Genomic DNA, 13733 nt, shown 5'->3' with positions numbered 1-13733 from the left:
GGTTAGCAGCCAATGGCTAGCAGTTTCTTACTGGCGATAAAAACAGATGATTGCCATCATTTTTCCAATCATTACTGAATTATTTAATGTAATAAGTCAAACATTAAACCTCGCAAACAATTCATAATATTTTTAAAAACTTTTATTTAATCAGGGGGGCCCAATTGAGACCAGGGTCTAATTTTCAATGGTTCCCTGAAAACAACATTACATTAGAACATCACAAGCATCATAAACAAATTATTAATGTCAATCAAAACTCATTTATCATCAGAGTTTTCAAAATTCCCTAGTGGCACCAGGGAGTCCAAATGTAATGAATGTCGTAAGTGATTCCAAAATATGTAACTAAAAGCGGATTTACCTAGTTCGATGGAGACCCGAGGAATCTCAAGAGTTAACCAAGACCTAACAACGAAGTTAGGTCGTTCGGAAGTGTGTACAGCAGAGCTTTGTAAACAAAAAATTGAGTAATGAAGTGATCTACGGGACTTTAATGAGGACCAGCCAACCTTTTGACACAGGATACAGTGATGCGTATTAAAACTATCACCTGTGATAAAACGAAGGGTACTATGGCACCAGCAGCCACTGCACTATGGCAGTGGCTGCTGCATTCCGATAAATGGTGTCACCGTAGTCAAGAACTGTCAGGAAAGTTGACTGTACAATCTGCCTTCTGCTGTTCAGGGAGAAGGATGATATATTTCTATAAAAGAAGCCTACTTTAAATCTCAGCTTATTAACTAGCTAAAACTATGTTTTTTATAAATCAAATTATTATCAATCCAAAACCCCAGACATTTATAGGAGGGAACCTGCTCGATGAAAGAACCAACCAATGCATGAATGTGTAAGCCTTCTGAAATATTTCTAAGATTATTAGAAAACAGCAATACATTTAGTTTTCCTGCATTAAGTACCATTTTTTTGATTAACAAGGACTTTTTGCAAGGAAACAAAATCAGATTGCAGCTCCAACATAGCCTGGTCAGCCATAGGGGCAATAGCGTATATAACAGTGACATTTGCATACAGATGAATGTTGCAGGTTTTTGAAAATAGATTATTATATTAATAGATTATTATAAATATTATTTATATAAATAGTAAAGAGGACAGGTCCCAAAATTGAGCTCTCAGGGATACTTTTAGTAATAGTATGGTCACCTTGTAAATAATTCATTTAGACCAGGTGTTTATTTGAAACATTTCTGCTGAAATGTGCCGTATATTAAAAGGAACAGGCGGCTATTTGAGACTCACCGTTTAATTGTAGTTTTAGGGTATTCTATATTAGCCAGCACTTACAGACATAATATCCACCAGTAACATTTCCTAAAAATAACATATTGTACTTCCACACTAGCCTAAATAAAGCTCACACTGGCCTAAATTAAACTCACACTGGCCTAAATTAAGCTCACACTGGCCTAAATTAAACTCACACTGGCCTAAATTAAACAAACTGGCCTAAATTAAACTCACACTGGCCTAAATTAAACTCACACTGGCCTAAATTAAACTCACACTGGCCTAAATTAAACTCACACTGGCCTAAATTAAACTCACACTCTCCTAAATTAAACTCACACTGGCCTAAATTAAGCTCACACTGGCCTAAATTAAGCTCACACTGGCCTAAATTAAGCTCACACTGGCCTAAATTAAGCTCACACTGGCCTAAATTAAACTCACACTGGCCTAAATTAAACTCACACTCTCCTAAATTAAACTCACACTCTCCTAAATTAAACTCACACTGGCCTAAATTAAACTCACACTGGCCTAAATTAATCTCACACTGGCCTAAATTAAACTCACACTCTCCTAAATTAAACTCACACTGGCCTAAATTAAACTCACACTCTTCTAAATTAAACTCACACTGGCCTAAATCAAACTCACACTGGCCTAAATTAAACTCACACTGGCCTAAATTAAACTCACACTGGCCTAAATTAAACTCACACTGGCCTAAATTAAACAAACTGACCTAAATCAAACTCACATTGGCCTAAATTAAACAAACTGGCCTAAATTAAACTCACACTGGCCTAAATTAAACTCACACTGGCCTAAATTAAACTCACACTGGCCTAAATTAAACTCACAATGGCCTAAATTAAACTCACACTCTCCTAAATTAAACTCACACTGGCCTAAATTAAAAATTAAACTCACACTGGCCTAAATTAAACTCACACTCTCCTAAATTAAACAAACTGGCCTAAATTAAACTCACACTCTCCTAAATTAAACAAACTGGCCTAAATTAAACTCACACTGGCCTAAATTAAAAACTAAATTAAAAACTGGCCTAAATTAAACTCACACTGGCCTAAATTAAACAAACTGGCCTAAATTAAACTCACACTGGCCTAAATTAAACAAACTGGCCTAAATTAAACTCACACTGGCCTAAATTAAACAAACTGGCCTAAATTAAACTCACACTGGCCTAAATTAAACTCACACTGGACTAAATTAAACTCACACTGGCCTAAATTAAACAAACTGACCTAAATTAAACTCACACTGGCCTAAATCAAACTCACACTGGCCTAAATTAAACTCACACTGGCCTACATTAAACTCACACTGGCCTAAATTAAACTCACACTGGCCTAAATTAAACTCACACTGGCCTAAATTAAACTCACACTGGCCTAAATTAAACTCACACTGGCCTAAATTGGTGTCTTGGAGATATATGTAACGTACCACTTGCTGCATCACCACAGTTTTTCAAATGTGCCTTTTTCAACCATCCTCCTATAAGTGACCCTCTGCGTGGCTCCATTACAGTTCTCCTTCAGTCTAACTCATGCTACCTGAGTCAGAAGGTCATTCCTAGACATGGCAGAATCCTGTCTGTCTCTTAAACTTGTTCAGCAGGCATACAGTCTTCCTCATATACCACTGAGACAGCCAGACTCACAAGTCAGATAATTATTTGTGGATGGACTCTATTTGGAGAGATCGTTACTTCTCAACACTCTCCCCCTCATTCAATATCTATAGATACCATATCAACACATTGCAGTGGCCAACCTAATTATTATTTATTAGCTAATACATGTATATTACTTCATAACAAATGTTGCTCCTTCGACAGTAGCCACATTTTTTCATCCATATGTTCCTTCCGTGAAAAAACATGTTGCACATGAAATAGAATCAACGCAGATGGTACAACATGTAGCAGAATTAGTCAAAACTGCTGTACTACTATATAAGCACCTGACTTACCTATGAATCACTTGTACAGGAGCCAGCCTACTTTACATACCATCAGCACAGGTGGGGTCATCAGGAGAGAAGACGCACGGTGGGTTATCCAGAGGTGGGCTTCCTTTGGGCCAATGAATCCTCTCCGTTGAGGACCAGATGATCTCTTTGTTAGTTCCATTGTAATGGGCCACAAGCTGCAAAACATCAAGAAAACGTTTATGCAATTTTTACAAACGCGATGGCAGAAATTCCCATGGCCAAATGATACATTCAGAGGGATGAAAATGGAGCATGTTACCTCATTCAAATGAGCTGTTTTCTCCCACTTCAAATAAGAGCACAAAGCACAGTATTACTCTAATGAGTGCCTGTTTAAATTCACAGTAGCATTAAAGCTGCATATTAAAATAGCCGTTACTCTTTTTCAGTGCCTTTAAAACATATGAGCCCATCAGTGAAGAAAGCACATCTTTGGCATGCTTTATTGGGGCACGTCCATAATAAATAACTATGTGACTAAAATGTTCAACATTAACATATACTAATATGTATAGCAAGACACAATATTGTTGACTTAACAGAACTGGCAACTTTTCAGACAAATTAGCTGTTTGGTAAAGGTTGTCTGAGAAACGGTGGCCTTTCAGCTCTAGCAATGGGAGGTTTATTGTTTGATGCTATGGGATTTGTCAGCCCAGTCAATAGCTTCCCTTTTCACAGAAGGGCATTGTGAAACATGACTCCCATGTCTCTAACCAGTCGCTGGAGGATGTCAGTTTAGCCTGCCTCCTTAGTGGAGGGCCAAACAGGCATGTTGGGTCTCACTGCTAGCCAGTCTGTGAAGGGGAAGGGCAGCCCCACTCAGAGGGATGTAAAAACAATGCAGGTTGTAACCGTTTGTTGTGGAGCAGGAGGACCACTCAACTCAACCATTTATCAATGGATTCACTAGTTGCTGGTTTCTACAGAACCGTGGCTTTCTAATCAGCTATTTATTCACATCGGGAAGTTTTGGTTAGGTTAGTGGACTCTGATCAATCTGGAACATTTGTGTCCTCCAGAGAGCATCTCTGGAACAGTTCAGAGAGTCATGGAAGTGTTTGTAGAGCACAAGACAAGATAAACAAATATCTTCATTTGAATTTCAGGGAAATTTTTGTTTTTTACACATTTTATCATTAAAAGAGTACTGTACTCCAGAATACTGTATCTCCCAAACAGTAATAGCCTTTGCATGATGTTGAACATTTACTTTTAATGACATTGATGGCATCTTGGCAATTCCCAAGCAAAGCATTGGGATTTCAGCTCCACATAATTCATTATGTGGAGAGGAATTTCGAGGGAAATTGTTGTTACAGTAATTACAGCAACTGTAACATCTGTAACAGATTAGACCGGTCCCCCAAAAGCACTGCTCTCACTCATTACTAGTATTTACTACTGAAATATAAAATATAAAAACCATAAAGTAAAACAATTGATCTTTTGACAACATATATTTTTGTAGTTTAGAAATATAAATGTCTATGGAAATGTTGGCTAGAGCCATAAACAATAACTATAAATAAGACTGTATAAATAATCTGCATCCCTCATCACCTCTGTGGGATATTGTAAAAGCAGGAATTTGAAAATGAACACTGTTAATGAAAGTTCACATAGGAAAACACATATTGATAATGCCAAATGTTTACTTGGAGAACTCTTAAGGGTTATCTTGTAAATCACACTCAAAACTAACCTAAAAGTACCTTTGTCATAGTGAACATATGGCCACTCATCAAAGCATATTTGCATGACATCATTACATGCAGCTCAAATCTCATGATGATGCCAAAGTGATCAGTCTATCTGAGCCAGTCAGAGCCATGAGCTGCAGTCCCCACCACTGTGCATTGTGTGCACTTCAGACCACAATTCAAACAGTATAAAAATAATGGTGCACTGTCTACCACTATGGTAAATTAGCAACAAATGTATTGTGTAATGTTTATAAACTATTGGTCCTTTTTTAAATAGTAATAAGTATCCTGACCTGAACACAACTGTACAGTTAACTTGCCAGAAAAACAAAGCCTGAAAATAAAATAGCAAATTGTGTCTTTCTGTGAGTGGCTTCCAAAATAGACAAGCTTTAGATGTCTAGCTTAAATGGATCTACCTGCAGAAGTATCACTTACCCCATACTCTCCAGATTCCTGGTTTGTCATTGCCCAGAGGTTAAAATCAGTGTTCCTGGCATTGTTTTTGTCTGTGGTCACAAGTCCTGTAACCCCTTAAACACAGAAAACCTTCACATTTAGACATTTCATATCACTCATAATGCAACAATGGGTTTAACAAATGCAATACCTTTTCCCTTCCCAATTGACACCAAATAGATGAATGCAAAGTCAACTAAACACATCACCATGATCAACTCATAATATTCACCCCAGAATCGCAGGTTTTGCATCCTCTGTGTGATGCTGATTCCATCGTTCTGGGAGCCCCCCTCAGCTAGCGTGTCCTCCAAGGCCTTAGCATACATCACAAAGCCATCATAGAAGCAGCCGGCGATGAAATCCATCTGAAAGGAATGGAATGGAGGTCTGTATATAAGCCAGCAAGAGAGTATTCTTCATGATCTTCATGTCTGAAACAAGTCTGAAACCAACAGGAACCTGAACAGCTTCTAGCCCCAAGCCATAAGACTGCTACATAGTTAGCCAAATAGCTACCTGGACTATCTACATTGACCCTTGTTGCATTTGACTCATCACATATGCTGCTGCTACTGCTTATTATCTATCCTGTTGCATAGTCACTTTACCACTACCTATATGTACATATCTACCTCAATTACCTTGTACCCTTGCACATCAACTCGGTACTGGTACCCCGTGTATATAGTCAAGTTATTGTTACTCATTGTGTATCTATTCCTTGTGTTATTATTTTTCTATTATTTCAAAAATGTTCTCTCTGCATTGTCGGGAAGGGCCCGTATGTAAGCATTTCACCTGTTGTTTACGAAGCATGTGACAAATAACATTTGATTGATTGATTGACTTCGTTTACCATTTACCTGGAATTCTACCTTGACCCTTATAGGCATGGGTCTATGGCTGTCTCTAGTTAAATATCGGTTTGCATACACTTAGTCTGCCAAAAGGCTATACATCTTCACAAAGAAGAGTGAAGTTTTTCATGAATCAAAGAAGTCCATTAATAACTATGCATAAATGATCTGAATTTATGATCTCTCTTGGGTCCTTTCAAAGATATTTCAAAAACACAGTGCTTTTTTTCTAGTGTGGAGAATCCTATCAAAGGTGTAAAAGCCTTTTAACAAATAAACTTTGTGGCTCTGATACTGAGATGTGGCAGGATTTCAAACAACTTACCAGAGAGGGTTCTATGTTCACATCAAAGTCCTTCTGAGCTCTAATGTGGAGCTCATCTTGGAACTGTTTGTACTCTGGATTATCAGGCTCCCTGTATGTTATTACCAACACAGACTGGGCGGAAGAGAGAGACAACAATGAGAAAGTGGAGCATTCCTGTGGAATTACACAGGGATGTAATTTCAACCTCAGTCCATAGGGGACTTGGCTTTGGGACACGACATCGGTAGTCTGTGTAATACTTGGAATCCCTGAGTTGTGCATCGTTCTCTATCAAATAAACATGAATCCAACTTTTGTCCAAACAGCAGACCAGGCAATTCACGTGAGACTTCCTACCACAAAATCTACCACTGTCTACACAGCAGGAATATGGTACGGATTTGATAAAAGTTGATTCATTAGTTTATTTGATAGCGAGGGACACATTTCACTTCACGTCTGGTGGGTAGAGTTCCTATAAATTACACATATACCTGAGTTGACAGGAAAGTTTTTTTTGGTGTAGTCGCAACCCACCAAAACAATTCACAACTCAGGGAGTCCCAACTAATACAGACTCTGGATGTCCCAGAGTCTGTATTCTACAAACACGTCACACAATAATTAGATGCTACGCATTTGCTCAGCATCTGGATTAAACTCTAGTTTCATGTCAAGTCAAACAGCATTTACCTAGCCAAAGCAATCTAGTACAGCCATCTTTACCTCTGCACATGTCCCTGCAGCTACACTCTTCATCAAACCAGCCAGCCATACAGACCACCTTCCCTCCCTCTCCCATGCATTTGCATGGTCCTAAAATCAGAGCCTAATACCTCTAAACTGCATTTTCCTTTTAATCGGGATTGGAATGATTTTAGTATCCTATTTTAAATTGTTGGTGTTGAGCTGCCATACCCAACTGACGTGCTTGGAATTACACCCAGAGCATCATAAACATGTACCAACTATTGTTTGACAGATTTTTAATGGTATGCAGAGTGATTTCCTACTGGGTGGAAATGTCAATGATAAACATTACATTTGAAGTGTATTGTCAACACCAGAAGTAGGATTAATGACGAACAGATGTCTCCTCTTTTATAATCTAAACGGTTGAATTAAAAGTCCATTATGAGTAAACAGCAACAACATTATTTATAGTGAAGAATAGACAATCTGCTGTATCCAAATTCACTTAAACTTATAGACATGTCTTGAAGAGAAGGCAAAAACATAGAAGAGCAGCTGTGGTAACTCTGTATATTGCTTATGTTATCCCTCATTCCCAGTTGCACTACTTGTTACAAATTTGCTATTACACGACAGTTGTATCTTGTTGCATATTGTTTGATTATGTCTGGATGGAAAAGCACGCTTTCTGCCAAAGACTCAATATAAGGTCATCACTTGAGTTTTGACTTGTACTGTGCCTTGATATACTGAAATAAGCTTCATCCTGCTGAATGGCTCGACATAGTAATGATAAACAACCAACTTCCAAAAGCAATCAACGTTCTATGTGCAGTATATTGCCATTTTACTGAGTTACAGTTCATATGAGGATATCAGTCAATTGAAAAAAATGAATTAGGGCCTAATCTATGGATTTCACATGACTTGGAATACGGATATTCGTCTGTTGGTCAAAGACACCTTACAAAAATAGGCCTCAGGATCTTATCACGGTATTTCTGTGCATTTAAATTGCCATCAATAAAAGGAATCAATATTAACTATGTATTAGTAAATCTCTACGAAGTTCTTCAGTTTATCTAAAATCCAACCAAAGTGTATTGGTCCCGTGCACAGGATACAGGGTGTAAACAGTACAGTGAAATGCTTACTTGCAAGCTCTCAACAGTGCAGTACACATTTATAAAGAAAAAGTACATAATAAGTAATAGATAGGTAGTAAGAAGAAAAATAGCCATGTTTGGAAATATATACATAATATTAATATACAGTATAGACAATGAAATGTGCTAAAGTGAGTAGTGACATGGTTGAGCAGCTTTGATAAATAATAATAAATAGTAGCAGCAATGTTGCCCGTGTGTGTGTGTGTGTGTGTGTGTGTGTGTGTGTGTGTGTGTGTGTGTGTGTGTGTGTGTGTGTGTGTGTGTGTGTGTGTGTGTGTGTGTGTGTGTGTGTGTGTGTGTTTTTCCATCTAGCATGTCCCACTATCTCCATCTACAGTGCCTTCAGAAAGTATTCACACCCCTTGACTTTTGACACATGTTGTTGTGTTATAAAGTAGGATTAAAATGGATTTAGTTCTCATTTTTGTCAACTATCTACACAAAATACTCAGTGGAAGAAAAGTTCTACAATTTATAAAACATTTATGAAAAATAAAATAATAATATATCTTGATTAGATAAGTACTCACCCCTTGAGTCAATACATTTTAGAAACACCTTTGGCAGCAATTACAGCTGCGAGTCTTTCTGGGTAAGTCTCTAAGAGCTTTACACACCTGGATTGTACAATATTTACCCATTATTATTCTAACAATTATTCAAGCTCTGTCGAGTTGGTTGTTGATCATTGCTAGAAAGCCATTTTCAAGTCTTGCCATAGATTTTCAAGCCGATTTAAGTCTAAACTTTAACTAGGCCACTCAAGAACATTCATCTTGGTAAGCAACTCCAATGTATATTTGGACTTGCGTTTTAGGTTATGTCCTGCTGAAAGGTGAATGACTTCCAGTGGCTGTTGGGAAGCAGACTGAACCAGGTGTTGGTCTAGGATTTTGCCTGTGCTGAGCTGTATTCCGTTTCTCTTTTAAAACTCCCTAGTCCTTGCTGATGACAAGCATACCCATAACATGATGCAGCCACCACCATGCGTGAAAATATGAAGAGTGGTACTCAGTGATGTGTTTTGTTGGATTTGCCCCAAACATAATGCTTTGTATTCAGGACAAAAAGCTAATTTCTTTGACACATTTTTTGCAGTATTACTTAAGTGCCTTGCTGCAAACAGGATGCATGCATTGGAATATTTTTATTCTGTACAGGCTTCCTTCTTTTCACTCTATCATTTAAGTGGAGTAACCACAATGTTGTTCAATCGTAATTTTTCTGATAATAAAACCATTAAACTAATTCACTGTTAAAATCACCATTGGCCTCATGGTGAAATCCCTGAGCAGTTTCCCTTCCCTTCCGGCAACTTAGTTAGGAAGAACGCCTGTATCTTTATAGTGACTGTGTGTATTGATACACCAACCAAAGCCTAATTAATAACTTCATCAAACTCAAAGGAATATTCAGCTTATTGACTCAAAACATTTCAGCTTTTCATTTTGTATTAATTTTAAAAATGTTCTACAAACAAAATTCCACTTTGACATTATGGGGTATTTGTGTGTAGATCAGTGGCACAATTTTAAATTCAGGATGTAACAACAAAATGTGGAAAAAGTAAAGGGGTGTGAATACATTCTGAAGGCACTGTAAGTGCCTTGATATTCAGTCTGATATCTCTACCCTAAACTTTTGTATTGTAACACTTCAGAAAAAGATCTGCAATTGCCTGACAATAAGCAGACATGTTTTACACCACTTACTAATTAAGATGACTCAGTCAAGTTAATTAGCCTAACTTTCTTTATCAATCCAAAGCCATTTGCAGCACCTTTCGTTTGGAATTCAACACCAGAATCCACATTTCCAATACTAAGTAGGTGACTACAGTAACTGCAGTGCAGTCAGTGACATTTAACAGTCAAATTGGAAGAGGAGCATCTGTACCCTCACTCACTTATTTTTTGACACATTAATATGCATAAGTGGCTTTTAGCTGAAAAAAACACTCTCTCCTTTATTAAGTACATCCAAGTATTAAAGTCCAAGCAGAGATGGGGGGAGGCAGGGAGTAAGTTATGACCTTTCTACAGATTATTGCCTGCCGGAGTCTGAACCATTATGAAGTTTGCATGTTGCAATTTCCTTTTGCAATTTGTGGGACCACTAATTGTTATTATAAGCAAAGGTCAGTTCTGACTTGAATGCAGTGAGTCAGCCTGGTTTAGGGGAAATTTGTGGGTTGGATTAAAAGGATGTGATGGCTTACCTCGTTAACTGTTAAGTTATGGATCAGTGAACCAAAATTGTTCCAAGCTGGTTGTCAATGGCTGGTGACAAACATCAAACATATACATTGTACCTCATGCAATTTGTATTTGTTTACTGTCTATAAACATTTTGTTATGTTTTAAGATAAAACTTTACAGTAATTCATACACGTAGGCTACATGTGGGTCAACCTCATTCAACTTGATGAACTTTGTGTTCCCTTTAATACAGGTTCAGTTGGAACAGAGGGGTGCGAAGGTATTCTTTTGATGGACAGGCTGCTGATTCACACACGAATGAGAGGTTTTGAATTGAATGTCCTCAGTGAAAGACATCCATTTCACATGCCAAATGGCAGTTTCAGACTTGTGATCCTGTCTGGCTCCAATTACCGAAGGGGGGAAAGAACTGACAGTTCTGCACCAACTAATTGACAGAGTATTTGGACACAATTACTCCAAAAGGATTCTGCAATAAATTAAATGAATCAAACGTAATGAATGAAATGGAAGGAATATTTCTCTGTCTCCATCCATGTTTGTCTGTCTGTCTGCCTGTCAGTCTCAGTGCAGTGTACCTTGAAGACCTTGATGGGATCAATCCAGAGGCTGTCGTTGTTCAGCCAGGGTTTGCGCTCCGTTAGGCTTTCAGCAAACACGTCCAGATAGAAGATGGCGTAGTTCTCCGGGTCTGGGATCTCACTCTGGAAAAGCTTCATGATTTTCAGAAACGTGTCCGGAGGCCCGCAGATATACACAACTGTAGAGAAGACAAAAAAACACAACACAAAAGTTACTTATAACTGATTATCTGAATTATGGTTCTATTTCCTTTAACTGCTTTAGCTATCAAACCTCTCCATTTTGTGAATTGCTCCTCTTATCATTGGTAGACTAGATGTAGATATGAACCATATGAGGTATGGAAATCAATCCAAATCAGTAACTTCTGGGGAATGCTGTTATGAGGAATCATGTGTAGGTACGCCTACTGAAGTTGCACAGCCATGTGTCTGCTATTTAGGGGGAGTGTGCATGTGTGTTTAGAGTGTTTAAAGCTGTCTGTGCTGTACGCCTGCCTACATAATACCATCCCATTCTGTTTTCATGCAGTCTGCTCCATAGACAGTATGTCTGTAGGCATTATTTCCATTCGCTACATATGTCATAGTGACTGCTGCCAGCTCTAAGGCAGTCCTCCCAGTTAGCAGACATTTCCTCAAGTGTTAGACCAAAGTCGGCACAGACCGCCTCGCAGACCCCAACTCTCATCTCTTCCAACATAGCTCACAAGGAGCCATGCCAAGTAGTCATGCCAAGTAGTCATGCCAAGTAGTCCTGATGTCTCCTGGACATCGTCCAAAACAAATGTACAAAAAGGCGGGGGGAAAGTCAACCTGTGTTGTAGGAATCATAAGGATCTGCCTGGGCTTAACTTATTACAAAGCACATCAAATTGTTTGGTCAATTTTGTTTCACTTAGCGGCAGACTCAAAGATAGCAACCAGCCCACCTTACCTGAACTCTCCATTTCTAGTAGAAGGCAGCATTAGCTCCCATGACTCACACAACATCTACACGTAGAGAAACGTAATGCTGCAATGACTATTAAATGCATCCCATTCTGTTCATAATCAAGCGCCTGAGTCTCCAAGCCTATATCATGATTACATTCCATTTGTACTTTTCCCAGGTGTGACGCTTGAAAGAAGACCAATGGAACAGTCTCTGCAAAATTGCATGTTTAGAAACGACCATCAACGTCACAGTGTTTTGTGTAATGTGTATCTTACTTATTAAAGTGTAATACAAATATGACAGAGATCATTTTAGAGATAATTATGTTGTAGACCATTGTGTTACCATGGTCTAATCTGTCCGATGGACTTTAACAACTCCCGTAAGAGGACTTAGGAACCATACGCCTTCGTCGCATGTCTTTGTTCTCTTCCAGGAAGTTGTACACAACTTCCATAAACACATTTATATCTACGATAGACAGAAAAGAGCCAGTCACACAACACAAATGTGATGCATGCTGACAGTTTTTGATATACAGAACCAGTCAAAAGTTTGGACACACCTACTCATTCCAGGGTTTTCTTTTTTTTTGCTATTTTCTACATTGTAGAATAATAGTGAAGACATCAAAAGTATGAAATAACACATATGGAATCATGTAGTAACCAAAAAAGTGTTAAATAAATTAAAATATATTTGAGATTTGAGATTCTTTGCCTTGATGACAGCTTTACACACTCTTGGCATTCTCTCAACCAGCTTCATGAGGTAGTCACCTGGAATGCATTTCAATTAACATGTGTGCCTTGTTAAAAGTTCATTTGTGGAATTTCTTTCCTTCTTAATGTGTTTGAGCCAATCAGTTGTGTTGTGACAAGGTAGGGGTGGTATACAGAAGATAGCCCTATTTGATGAAAGACCAAGTCCATATTATGGCAAGAACAGCTCAAATAAGCAAAGAGAAATGACAGTCCAGCATTACTTTAAGACATGAAGGTCAGTCAATTCATAAAATGTCAAGAACTTTTAAAGTTTCTTCAAGTGCAGTTGCAAAAACCATCAACCGCTATGATGAAACACATCTCAACATCAACTGTTCAGAGTAGACTGCGTGAATCAGGCCTTCATGGTCGAATGCTGCAAAGAAACCACTAATAAAGGACACCAATAATAATAAGAGACTTGCTAGGGCAAAGAAACATGAGCAATGGACATTAGACCAGTGGAAATCAGCCCTATGGTCTGATGAGTCCAAATTTGAGATTTTTGGTTACAACCGCCATGTCTTTGTGAGATGCAGAGTAGGTGAACAGATGATCTCCGCATGTGGGGTTCCCACCGTGAAGCATGGAGGAGGAGGTGTGATAGTGTGGGGGTGCTTTGCTGGTTACACTGTCGTGATTTATTTAGAATTCAAGGCACACTTAACCAGCATGGCTACCACAGCATTCTGCAGCGATACGCCATCCCATCTGGTTTGCGCTTAGTGGGACTATCATTTGTTTTTCAACAGGACAATGACCCAA

The 13733-nt window shown here is 38.4% G+C and overlaps 1 protein-coding gene across 3 annotated transcripts in view; it reads right to left on the bottom strand.

Moving 5' to 3' along the window:
* The window catches only part of LOC112220406 (atrial natriuretic peptide receptor 2), a 55558-nt gene that overhangs the window by 36052 nt on the left and 5773 nt on the right, over window positions 1–13733 (bottom strand). For all 3 annotated transcript variants that reach the window (XM_024382299.2, XM_024382300.2, XM_024382301.2), the window contains 5 exons: window positions 11265–11446; window positions 6624–6737; window positions 5671–5806; window positions 5418–5512; window positions 3293–3428 (listed from right to left, as the gene is read on the bottom strand). In XM_024382299.2, coding sequence (XP_024238067.1) covers window positions 3293–3428; window positions 5418–5512; window positions 5671–5806; window positions 6624–6737; window positions 11265–11446 — 663 coding nt within the window. The remainder of the gene's footprint in view (window positions 1–3292; window positions 3429–5417; window positions 5513–5670; window positions 5807–6623; window positions 6738–11264; window positions 11447–13733) is intronic.

Source organism: Oncorhynchus tshawytscha, linkage group LG20 (assembly GCF_018296145.1).
Source record: "Oncorhynchus tshawytscha isolate Ot180627B linkage group LG20, Otsh_v2.0, whole genome shotgun sequence".
Lineage (NCBI taxonomy): Eukaryota > Metazoa > Chordata > Actinopteri > Salmoniformes > Salmonidae > Oncorhynchus > Oncorhynchus tshawytscha.
This window is presented reverse-complemented; position numbering and strand designations above follow the sequence as displayed.